This window comes from Parasteatoda tepidariorum, chromosome 2, assembly GCF_982258835.1.
Source record: "Parasteatoda tepidariorum strain Cologne lab strain chromosome 2, Ptep-v5.0, whole genome shotgun sequence".
Lineage (NCBI taxonomy): Eukaryota > Metazoa > Arthropoda > Arachnida > Araneae > Theridiidae > Parasteatoda > Parasteatoda tepidariorum.
The window spans coordinates 53094348-53105212 of NC_141756.1; the positions used below are offsets into that span (position 1 = coordinate 53094348).

The 10865-nt window shown below is 27.0% G+C and overlaps 1 protein-coding gene across 1 annotated transcript; it reads right to left on the reverse strand.

Moving 5' to 3' along the window:
- Window positions 1–781: 781 nt before the first annotated feature.
- Window positions 782–9051, reverse strand: LOC107453492 (uncharacterized). The gene is made up of 3 exons (XM_016070351.4): window positions 8971–9051; window positions 3358–3443; window positions 782–2394 (listed from the first exon to the last, which is right to left on the reverse strand). The coding sequence occupies exons 2-3, from the start codon at window positions 3441–3443 to the stop codon at window positions 1449–1451; spliced, it is 1032 nt and encodes a 343-aa protein (XP_015925837.2). The 5' UTR covers window positions 8971–9051; the 3' UTR covers window positions 782–1448.
- Window positions 9052–10865: the final 1814 nt, after the last annotated feature.

Sequence of the window (10865 nt, forward strand, 5' to 3'; positions counted from 1 at the left end):
ATCCAAGTTTTACCCTGCATACTACGAGTATATTGCAAGATTAGAATTATTTTCCACAAATTCAAATTAGAAGTGATGTTTTTTTTTCCTTATTTGGGAGGAACTTACTTAAATTGGATATTTAATTTTTCTATGTTACTGATGAATATACACTGTGAGAATTTTCATTCTAAAATTACGGTAAAATAACCGGGATCATTTTGTCCATCCAATTAACTGTAATGTTTACAGTTTGGATCATTTCTTACCTTTGCAGTTTTGAAACCATTAACAACTGGTGTGGATAACAAATCATAAGAATAAAGTTTAACCAAACATAGGATTTAAAGTTATGCTAGACTTTTCGTTAGGTAATGAACATTGGTGTTAAGTTGTGGTTTAGTTCTGTTTTTCCGATTCTGTAGAGTGCGGCTTAATTAGTTTTTGTGGTTGTACCATCTATCGGGAGAATAAAGAAATGCTAGACTTTTTTGTTTTAAGCAATTCTATTTATAGATTAGAGTAAGTACCCACTGCAAGAATTTAAGTAGTTTCATATTGTGGGCCGAGTTGGCATGGATAAAATTGTGGTTGTTAAACCGTAGTAGGTGAAAATAGTCAATAACCGATTTTTCCCACAGTTAATAGTTTGAATAACATCTTTTTTACGGTTATTTAACTGCTTTGATTGAATATGGTTAAATAACAATTAAGTAAATTGTTGTTTAGCCATTTTTTTCAGGAAATATCTATGAGTGCAAAAAACACATGAATTAAATTAACACAAAAATATGTATTTAAAATTTTTATTCACACCACTTCATTCTATAATAAAACAAATCACATTTTCCCGCATGCTACCATGGATAAATAAATAAATAAATAACAATGACTGATATAACAAAGCAAGCTGTATCTGCCATCCAGAATACCGTAACTCAGTTTATAATGAATATATATATGCATAAATCGAAAGCTATCACAATTACCTTTGAGCATCGTAAGGAAACAAAAAAGAAAACAAATACTATGCATTTTACAAGAAAGATTTCGGTTTCTTTGCTTTTTTAGTAAATTATTTAAAAATTATATTTTAATTACTTCCTTTTTTCTTATATTCATAGTTTTTATATTTGTAAATTTTTCGTGTATGGATTTTTTTTCCCGTAAAACACGTGACTGCTTTAATGAAATAAATCTTTAAGTTAAATGAAATTTACCTTGGAAAAATCCTTTTGCTGGAAACAAATTACATTATAAAACTAGAATTGTACCCAGAGTATTCATTTATACAAAACCACTCAGCTTTTACATTTAAGTGCTTTTGTCATATATTTATGAAACTCTCTCTAACTTTTGACAAAGATTGAACCATTTGTTCTCAAACATAGGTTCTTTGGCTTTAAATAATGAAAGACATTTGGCGCATTACATTTAAAGGAAAGTTTGCATTCCTCTTCTTAGGATATTCAATGGAGATCAAAGCTTTCCAAATCAAAACCATGACCATGGTGTCCATGACTAATGTGGTGTAAGTGCTTGTGTCCATGGTGGTGTCCGTGTTGGTGACCATGCTTATGTCCGTGCTCGTGACCGTGTTTGTGACCATGGTGGTGTCCGTGATGATGTCCGTGCTTGTGACCATGGTGGTGTCCGTGCTTGTGTCCGTGTTCATGTCCGTGTTTGTGTCCGTGCTCATGTCCATGATGATGTCCATGATGGTGACCATGGTGATGTCCGTGCTTGTGTCCGTGCTCATGTCCATGTTTGTGGGCATGGTGATGTCCATGGTGGTGTCCGTGCTTGTGACCGTGTTCATGACCGTGCTTATGACCGTGTTCGTGACCGTGTTTGTGGGCATGGTGATGACCATGATGATGTCCGTGCTTGTGACCATGTTCATGTCCGTGTTTGTGAGCATGATGATGTCCATGGTGGTGACCGTGCTCGTGGCCGTGTTTGTGACCATGTTCATGTCCGTGTTTGTGAGCATGATGGTGACCATGTTTATGACCATGCTCGTGCTTGTGTGCGTGACCATGTTTATGCTCATGACCGTGTTTATGATGATGACCATGCTTGTGTTCGTGTCCGTGCTTGTGATCATGGCCGTGTTTGTGCTCGTGTCCATGATGATGATGGTGACCATGCTTGTGTTCATGACCATGATGATGATTATGACCATGTTTGTGTCCGTGCTCATGCTTGTGCAAGTGGCCGTGCTTATGTCCGTGTTCATGTTTATGTCCATGTTCATGTTTGTGGTCATGTCCATGCTTGTGTCCATGCTTATGATCATGCTTGTGTGCATGTCCATGCTTGTGTTCATGTCCGTGAGTGTGATGATGATGGTGATGGTGATGATGATGATGTTCTGACTTATCTTTTACAACAATAACTTGTTTGCCTTCATGCCTTTAATGAAAATAAAAAAAAGTTACTTAACGAAACGTAATTTAATAACAAAATATGTTTTACAATGTGCTACATCCTTTTTTCAAAATTATTTTTACAAACGTAGTTTTATTATCTGAAAGAACTTCTGAAATTCAGAAAATAAAAAATTTTCAATTTTTTATTTTCAAATCTTTTAATATTTAATTATTTGTCACCTGAATTTAGGAATACAATAATGTAATTATATGAAATTTAATTAGATAAAAGGCTTAAGTATAAATTGCAAAAAAAAAACGAGATATCATGCACCTTCTTTTATTTAACACTTAAAAGTATTTGAGTATAGTATGTCGATTTGAGGAATTAATTAGATAATAGGAAATAATTTTAAAAAAAGATTTTTCCAAAATCTGAAGAGGAATTCTACTTGTTTAAGACATCCCAAAAAAAATCAAAGAAGAAATTAATTATTTGCTTCTACCGATCTTTTAAAGCTGTATATTTCCAGTAAATTTTTGCAAAATTATAAATGTTTGCCAAAAAAAAAGAAACCCAGAAGTATATTGTAGATGAAAATTTATTAAATGAATAAATGATAATTTAATGATTAACATTAATTAAATACAGAATAAATATCTCTAAGATTTCCGATTGTTTACCTCTTTAATACTAATCTTATTAAAAAATTAGAAATTGTATAGAATTTTTAAGACAAGCAATTCTACTAAATGTATTATTTTCTGAATCTATTTATAAAGTTTCGTAAATATTTTTTTAAATACGCATAAGAAATTAAAAAAACATCTATTTACAAAAATCAGAAAAAGGAAATCTATTTGGAGTAAGGAATTTTACAAAATATGCATTTTCTAGACGTTTAATAGATTTTATAAATATTTGCAAAAATGAGTTTGTGGTACATAAAAATAATAAATAATGCAATGTACTTAAAACGATAATAAAGATATAGCCTATACTTACTCTGATGGTTCTGGCTCTGGTTCAGCTGTGACAAAGCAAACAGCAATCATCAAGACCAAACACAAGGTCTTGATGCAAAACTTCATCTAAAAAAAATAAACATACAGTCTTAAAATAAAGTATAGTTTTACCATTAAGAATTTATAACTGACAAACTATAAAAGGAACCTTAGTTGTTATTATTACAGACTATAACTATCCATAACAACTTAAACATTGTTTTCAATAATATCACTTCTATCAACTAATTACATTATTTAGATTAAAACATTGCTAAGAAAAATTTCTATCTCATATTACTCTCAAATGAAATTCCTCAGTAACTTTATGGAAACTATGAGAAGAATCTTGGTTTTTTAAAAACTGTTATGCTACATAGAAAAGTCGTTAAAATAGGGGCATATTACTTCCATATCTGGTGCTAACCATATCCATATCGCATATCTGGCGATATTTGCTCAAGCGAAAAATTATCTTGTGCCTAGCCTAGTTTTTGTTTAATACTTACTATAAATTAATTTTTCATTCAAAACTTAGTTCATAAATTATTTATAATTTATTGTTTTAACTTAATTAAATAAATGTTACTCTAGCAATTTCTCAACTATGTATTTTTCATTAAATATTTCGTTGTGTTTTTAGTGTTATTTTTTCTTAACTTTTAATGTTTTCAATATTATCAACAAAGAATTTTTATCCTATCTATGTTTGTAAATACATTATTCATTTTACTTCTTTTTTCGTTTTTGAATACTATTACATCCCTTTTGAAAATGTAACATTCACGAAGTGCGCAATATCATATAAATATTTTAAAATTTGCTCTAGTGAATTCAAACTTTCATTTTCAATGATCGTTCAACAGCTAGTACTTCGGGCTATTTGCAAAGCGCTTACATCGAATAGAACTGAACCTCAAAACAATTTCTTTTAACCCATGATCTATCATAACTTACAGCCATAGACTGAAATCGGAAATAAACAAAAAAGAAATATGGGATGCGCGTAACAGAAACATCAAATCAGAACCGGACCAATCCGGTTTCTTTGGAGAGTGTATGTGATCAGAGAGTAAATAAACACTTTACTGAAACGATAACCGATTCAAAGTTATTGCAGACTTTTTCCATTCCATTTAAATTTTCTCCTGTGTTTCCTGTGAGAGTTATTATATAACGTGAAGTAAATTCCAAGAAAGGGATTTTAAATGAAACTTAAATATGATTTATTAAGGATTTAACTGAATTTTTTCGGAACAGCCAGAAGCATTGGTTACCGTATTTGAATGAAAAGAGCTTAAATTGATTTTTTAAGAAATAGAAAACTCCAGTATTTCTTCAGTAAGAAATAAAAATTTAACTTTTTACAACAAATAAATTATAAAAATAAATAATAAATTTAAAGTAGTTATAATTATTAATTTTTAATTGCATAGCTAGTTCTAAATTAAATAAGAAATAAAAGGATTTGATATTATAATATTAAACTTTAATCTTTTGAAATCGTAACATGCATATGTTGCATTGTTATTTTAATTTCTCTTACGGTTTTACCAATTAATAATTTTAATTGAAATACTTCCTTTTAGTTTTTTTCTAAATTATTATTTTCTTTTTATTGACTTAAAGTATCTAAACATTAATATTAGGATTAGTTCATTTCTGCAATTATTATTCGTGTTTTTTCATATTAATTTATAGAATTTTAAAGAATAATTTTTGCATTCAATCAGTTCGATTCAAACTAGCAAAAATATTTGAACAACAATTTTTCCGATTCTATGCATTTTGAAATTTTAAACCCTCTCTTTTAGAAAATATTCGAAAGTAGCAAACTGAATTATTATTCTTAAAAATATGGGAATTATAAATTTTAATTAAAGAATTAAAAGATTTAAGTGTTTAAAAATTACGAGTAAATTACAATTTTAAAAAAAAAAACAGTTAAACGTTTTCAAGAGCTACAAAATGATACATTTCTCAACTAGTTTTATAAAAACGAAAGTTTCCTATTAAAATAAATTTTAACGCAACCTTTGTTTTGTATTTTTTTTAAATTTTTAATTACTTTATTTTCCTATCTTTAACAATCAGTTTTAAGATTGTAATATTTTATATACATGTCTAAAATAAACGCCGATAAAAATATTAGCCTAAGTAAATCAACATCTCTTTTTAAAATTCACATTTCTTTAATTTAAACAATGTTTTGATGACATGCAAAACTTTTACTTTCACTTTCACTGATTGATTCCAATTTAGAACGTCAAATTTTTCCGCACCAATACTTCACATTAATATTCATGCATTCCCAAAAGCAAACAAGCTTAATGAAAAGCTTCAATGAGTCCAACGAAGCGTTAAGTGGAGAAAAAAAGCGAAAGTTTCCGTTTTCTGACATAACAGTTTCTCTACGATGATTATTAAGCCTGTGCATACAAACATATTATCTATAACCTGAGGAAGTTTTAGAAAAGGATTGGGAGAGTGCTTATAACAGGTGACGGAAATATTGATGTTGTTTTTACCTTTTTGTTGTTGTTACAACTATTAAAATTTCACTTTCTTCCTTTATGGAGTTACGGAGATTAAATTATAAGGATTAAATAATTTCTTTTTCATTTCCTCAGAACTAATGTGATAGGAAAAATTTATTGTTTGTGCCTGTTCTATTCTGTGAGAATGCACAACATTATTATGAATAATAATATAATAATAGACATCGTTGTAGGTATTTTTATTCGAGTAAATAATACGGCTACCGAATAAAATTACTATGCATAACGTTTTTTCATTGGAAAATTAATAATTTATTTAACAGCAAATGTTTGATTTTTTTTCCTTTATGTAATAAATAAAACAGAAAGTCGTAAAAAATTATTTATGGAAATAAAATATAGTAAAATTATTTTCAAATTTGTATAACTAGTTTTTTAGAGGAAACACAAAAACTATGTTATTCTGATACACTGAAACTATGTTTTTTGATACACAGAAACTATGTTTTTTATGTTACTTATTATTTATACTTTTTCCATTTTATGAACACACATAACTATATTATGAATAATAATGTAATGATAGATGTCATTATGTGCATTTTTGTTCGAGTAAATAGTAATACTACCGAATAAGATTACTATGGTTATAATATTTCTATTGTAAGATTAATCACTATAATTTATTTAACCCCATATGTTGGATTAAATTTACTTCCTTAAAATAAAAACAAAAGCAATGTCATAAAAAGCTACTTTTAGAAATGAAATATATTAAAATTATTTTCAAATTTTTAAAACTAATTTTTTTAGAGAAAACACGAAAACTATGTTTTTCTGCTGCACAAAAGCAAAAGCTATGTTTTTGTAGATTAGCTGAGTTGCTATTTTATAAATTTTATTTAAAGAACATAAATTATTTTGCTAGAAATTTGATATTTTACTACTGCATTTAAAAAAAAATTATTAATTTGTAATCAGTTTATAATTTCTCAGTTTCGAAAATAGGAGTGAACTTATCACAAAAAAAAAATTCTTCGAATCCATTTATATGTAAATAAACATTTTTTTCATTATTATTGAAAAATTTAAAATAAAATTTCCTTATTTTATCTAATAGGAAAAGGTTATTTCACTTCTTTGAAAAAAGAAACATTGTTGTGTATTCCATTAAATGTAACGTACCATTTGTAAATAATTAAGCTGAAGTAAATAAATGAGCGAAAAGTTTAACTGTAACAAATAATAGTAACAATAGTAACGAGTAGAATAGTTATAGAATAGTAACAAAAGTAACAAATTATATTTTCGATAGTAAAGCTAATATCTAATTACTTTACCACTACTTTCAAAATGCAAATATTTCTTGCCCGGAGATTAATTAGATTACTGAGATTTATGAAATATTATTATACATTTGCCAGATGATCTTATAATATTTAATTTATATTAACAAATAATCAAATATATTCTACACATTTTATAGCTTACTAACTAAGGATGGAGAGATAAATATAAATGCATCTTATTAATGATATTTTTAAAATAATTATAAATAACTCAATGTTATGTCAATAATAAAATTCTTGCCTTATGTTTGTTAGCTTTAAATTTTACGTTTTATCCCTGTTACTCGAATACTGGAATTATTTTAATAAGCATCAGGTTTACTTTTTTCTATTATTATGTAAGTCTATGATTATGTAATAAATAATAATGTTTTAAAAATGTTATTTTAGTATACGAAGCCTATGTTATGATTCATTTAAGGTATAACTGCACTTTTAAAATATTTATAATTGCACTCTAATTTCATCTTTTAAAGTATATATCATAGATATAGCGTAGAATATCATATACCAGTTAATATGCAATAAGTAACAATGGAAAATGTCAGTTTAAAATGTACAATTTGAATTTTAAGCATGTATGTAAATATTTTCTCATATTATATTAAATAACAAGCTAAAAACATATAGTTGAATAAAATATGCATGCACGTATAACTGTTTTTAAATATTTATATGCAAATGTTTTGGCGGTGACATATGATATGAATCCTATTTTTTACAAAAAAAATTCTAAAATTGTTGAAATTTTATCTTGGCATTGTACATTTCCTTTTAATGTATGCATATTTTTATTAAATTTTTTAGCATGAAAAAAACTGAAAATTATTAGTATATGTTCTTACAACATCAAATGTAAAAAAATAGTTTATTGTTTTTATGAGTGAGTCAAATGTTTATTCAGTTACTAAAATTTTTACAAGTACGAATTGAACTTATTAAGAATTTTTGATGTACAAAAGTTATATTTAATTTATTAGGAGAATTATTGTATTGAAAGTTATGAGAATTTTTTTAAAAAATAGAGGTATTAAGAAAATTAGAAGCAAAACGGTCTTTTATCATTTTATTGTATCAAATTGAAAAACGAACTGAATTATTTTTCTGACATAATAATACAATAGGAGAATAATAAAGTTTAAATTGGTTAAGCTATCATGCATCTGTTAGAACATATGCAAATGTAATGATAGAAATAATTCAATGATTTACATATTTGAAGATTAAAATATTCAATGATTTAAATTTTCTAAGATTTAAATATTCAATGATTTACACGTACAATTCAATTTATTAAGAATTTGTAATACTTAAAAATTGAATTTAAGATTAACTCTTTTTTTAAAAAAACTATTAAGAAATTTTGCAAGCAAAAAACTTTTTTCATAATTTTGTTCTGAAAATATTTTTTATATTAAATTGAAAAATTAATTGAATTATTTTTTTCTGATATAAAATTGCAATAAATACGATATTTTAATAAAATTTTAATTTGTTTATTTATGATGCACATGTTTGAAAAATATACAACTGTAATGAATTTGAAAGATTTCAAAACTTCGTAAATGTTGCAAAAAAAAAACTTCAAAATTATAAAATTTTTCATTTTCATAATAAATTTTAAAATCATAACATATAAACATTAAATATTAAATTATGGATAATTTTGCAACTATATCTTTTGAGAAAATCTGAACTTTTAAGAACGTTTGAAATTTTTTAAACTTGGTAAACTTTTTCACAAGTTTTGAATAAATATAAACCTACCTTGCTATGAATAAAAACCAGACACCAGCACTCAGAAAAAACTGAAATCACTGTTTAGAGAAGTTGAAGAGAAATGATATCGTTCTAAGAACAGAATGAGCTTTATATACCTGTGTCCGAAATTAAGGAACCCACCGCCAAGATCAGAAGTTTTAGAACAAAACTTCCTGTAAAACAGCGAATTATGTGGTGCATGACACAGGCTAAGCTTTAAGAGACTTCCTGCGGCCGAATATTTCGGGGTCGCGAATCAATCCGCTGTGGAGAGTGGTACCTATGCACACATATGGTGTCAAATTTGTTTAATTTTTTTTTTAAATTGTAGAGAATTCTAAACAAAGTTGACATACCTAAGAATCTTAATCAATCTTTAATTGGTCATGACCTCCATAATAGAATTAGACATTTACGGAGTTAAGTAGGATTCTTATAAGTTTACAATAACAAAAACTGTGTTATGAAGATTTTTTTTATTTATTTATTTATTTATTTGTTTCTTTGTTTATTTATTTATTTATTTATTTATTCATTTATTTATTTATTTATTGTTAAATTGTGAAGTTTCGCTCCCTGTTCGACTGGCTCACCATCCCCTGTTGTTGCTTCATATTCGTGGCTGTGTCAATATTTTAATATACAGAGAATACTAAACAAAGTTGACATACCTAAGAATCTTAATTAATCTTTAATTGATCATGACCTGCATATTGAAATTAGACATACACTGAGTTAAATAGAATTCATATAAGTATACAATAATATGAACTGTGTAGATAAAAAAAAATTGTGGTTTTTAAATTATTTTTTGTTGTTGTTGTTATCCTATGAAGTTTCGCTCCCTGCTCGATCGGCTCACCATCCCCTGTTGTTGTTTCCTCTTCGTGGTAGTGTCAATACTTTAATATTGTAGAGATTACTAAACAAAGTTGACATATCTAGGAATCTTAACTAATTTTTAATTGAAGATGACCTCCATATTGGAATTAGACATTCACTGAGTTAAAAAGGATTCATATAAGTATACAATAATATTAACTGTGTTGATGAAAAAGATTTTGTGGTTTTTAATTTTATTATATTTTTCCTATGAAGTTTCGCTCCCTGCTCGATCGGCTCACCATCCCCTGTTGTTGTCTCCTCTTCGTGGTTGTGTCAATATTTTAATATTGTAGAGAATACTAAACGAAGTTGACATACCTAGGAATCTTAACTGATCTTTAATTGATGATGATCTTTAATTATTGATCTTTAATTGATTTACCATCCTCCGTTGTTGCTTCTACTTCGTGGTAATGTCAAATTTGTTTAAAATTATTATTGTATTATTGTAGAGAATTATTATTATAATTCTGAACAAAGTTGACTTAATCTTAATCAATCTTCAATTGAATATAACCTCCATAGTACAATTAGACGTTGGTGGAGTTATATATGATTCATATAAGTTTTCAAAAATAAACACTGAAGTGATGAAAAGTTTTTGTGGTTGTTTAAACATTTTCTTTGTTAAGTTAGGTCTCTCTACCTGTTTGTTTTGGTCGCCAACCCCAAAATAGTTGATTCTCTTTTATCATAATATTTTTCCTTGAAAGTCGATGAAAAAATATAATTTTGTTTATAAAGTAAATAATTTAAATATATCTAAAATATTTATAAACATTATAAGTTTTTACGATAGCTTAAGGAAAATGTATTTGAATACAACCATGTAGTTGCATTCCCAAGGCACGTAGAATGTCTTATATGGTTTAACAATTTAAAAAAATTATGTTCATAAGTTTTTACAATAGCTTAAGAAAAATGTATTTGAATACAACCTTGTAGTTGCATTCCTGAGGCCCGTAGAATGGTAATATGGTTTAACAATTAGGAAAGTTTATATACAAAAGTTTTAA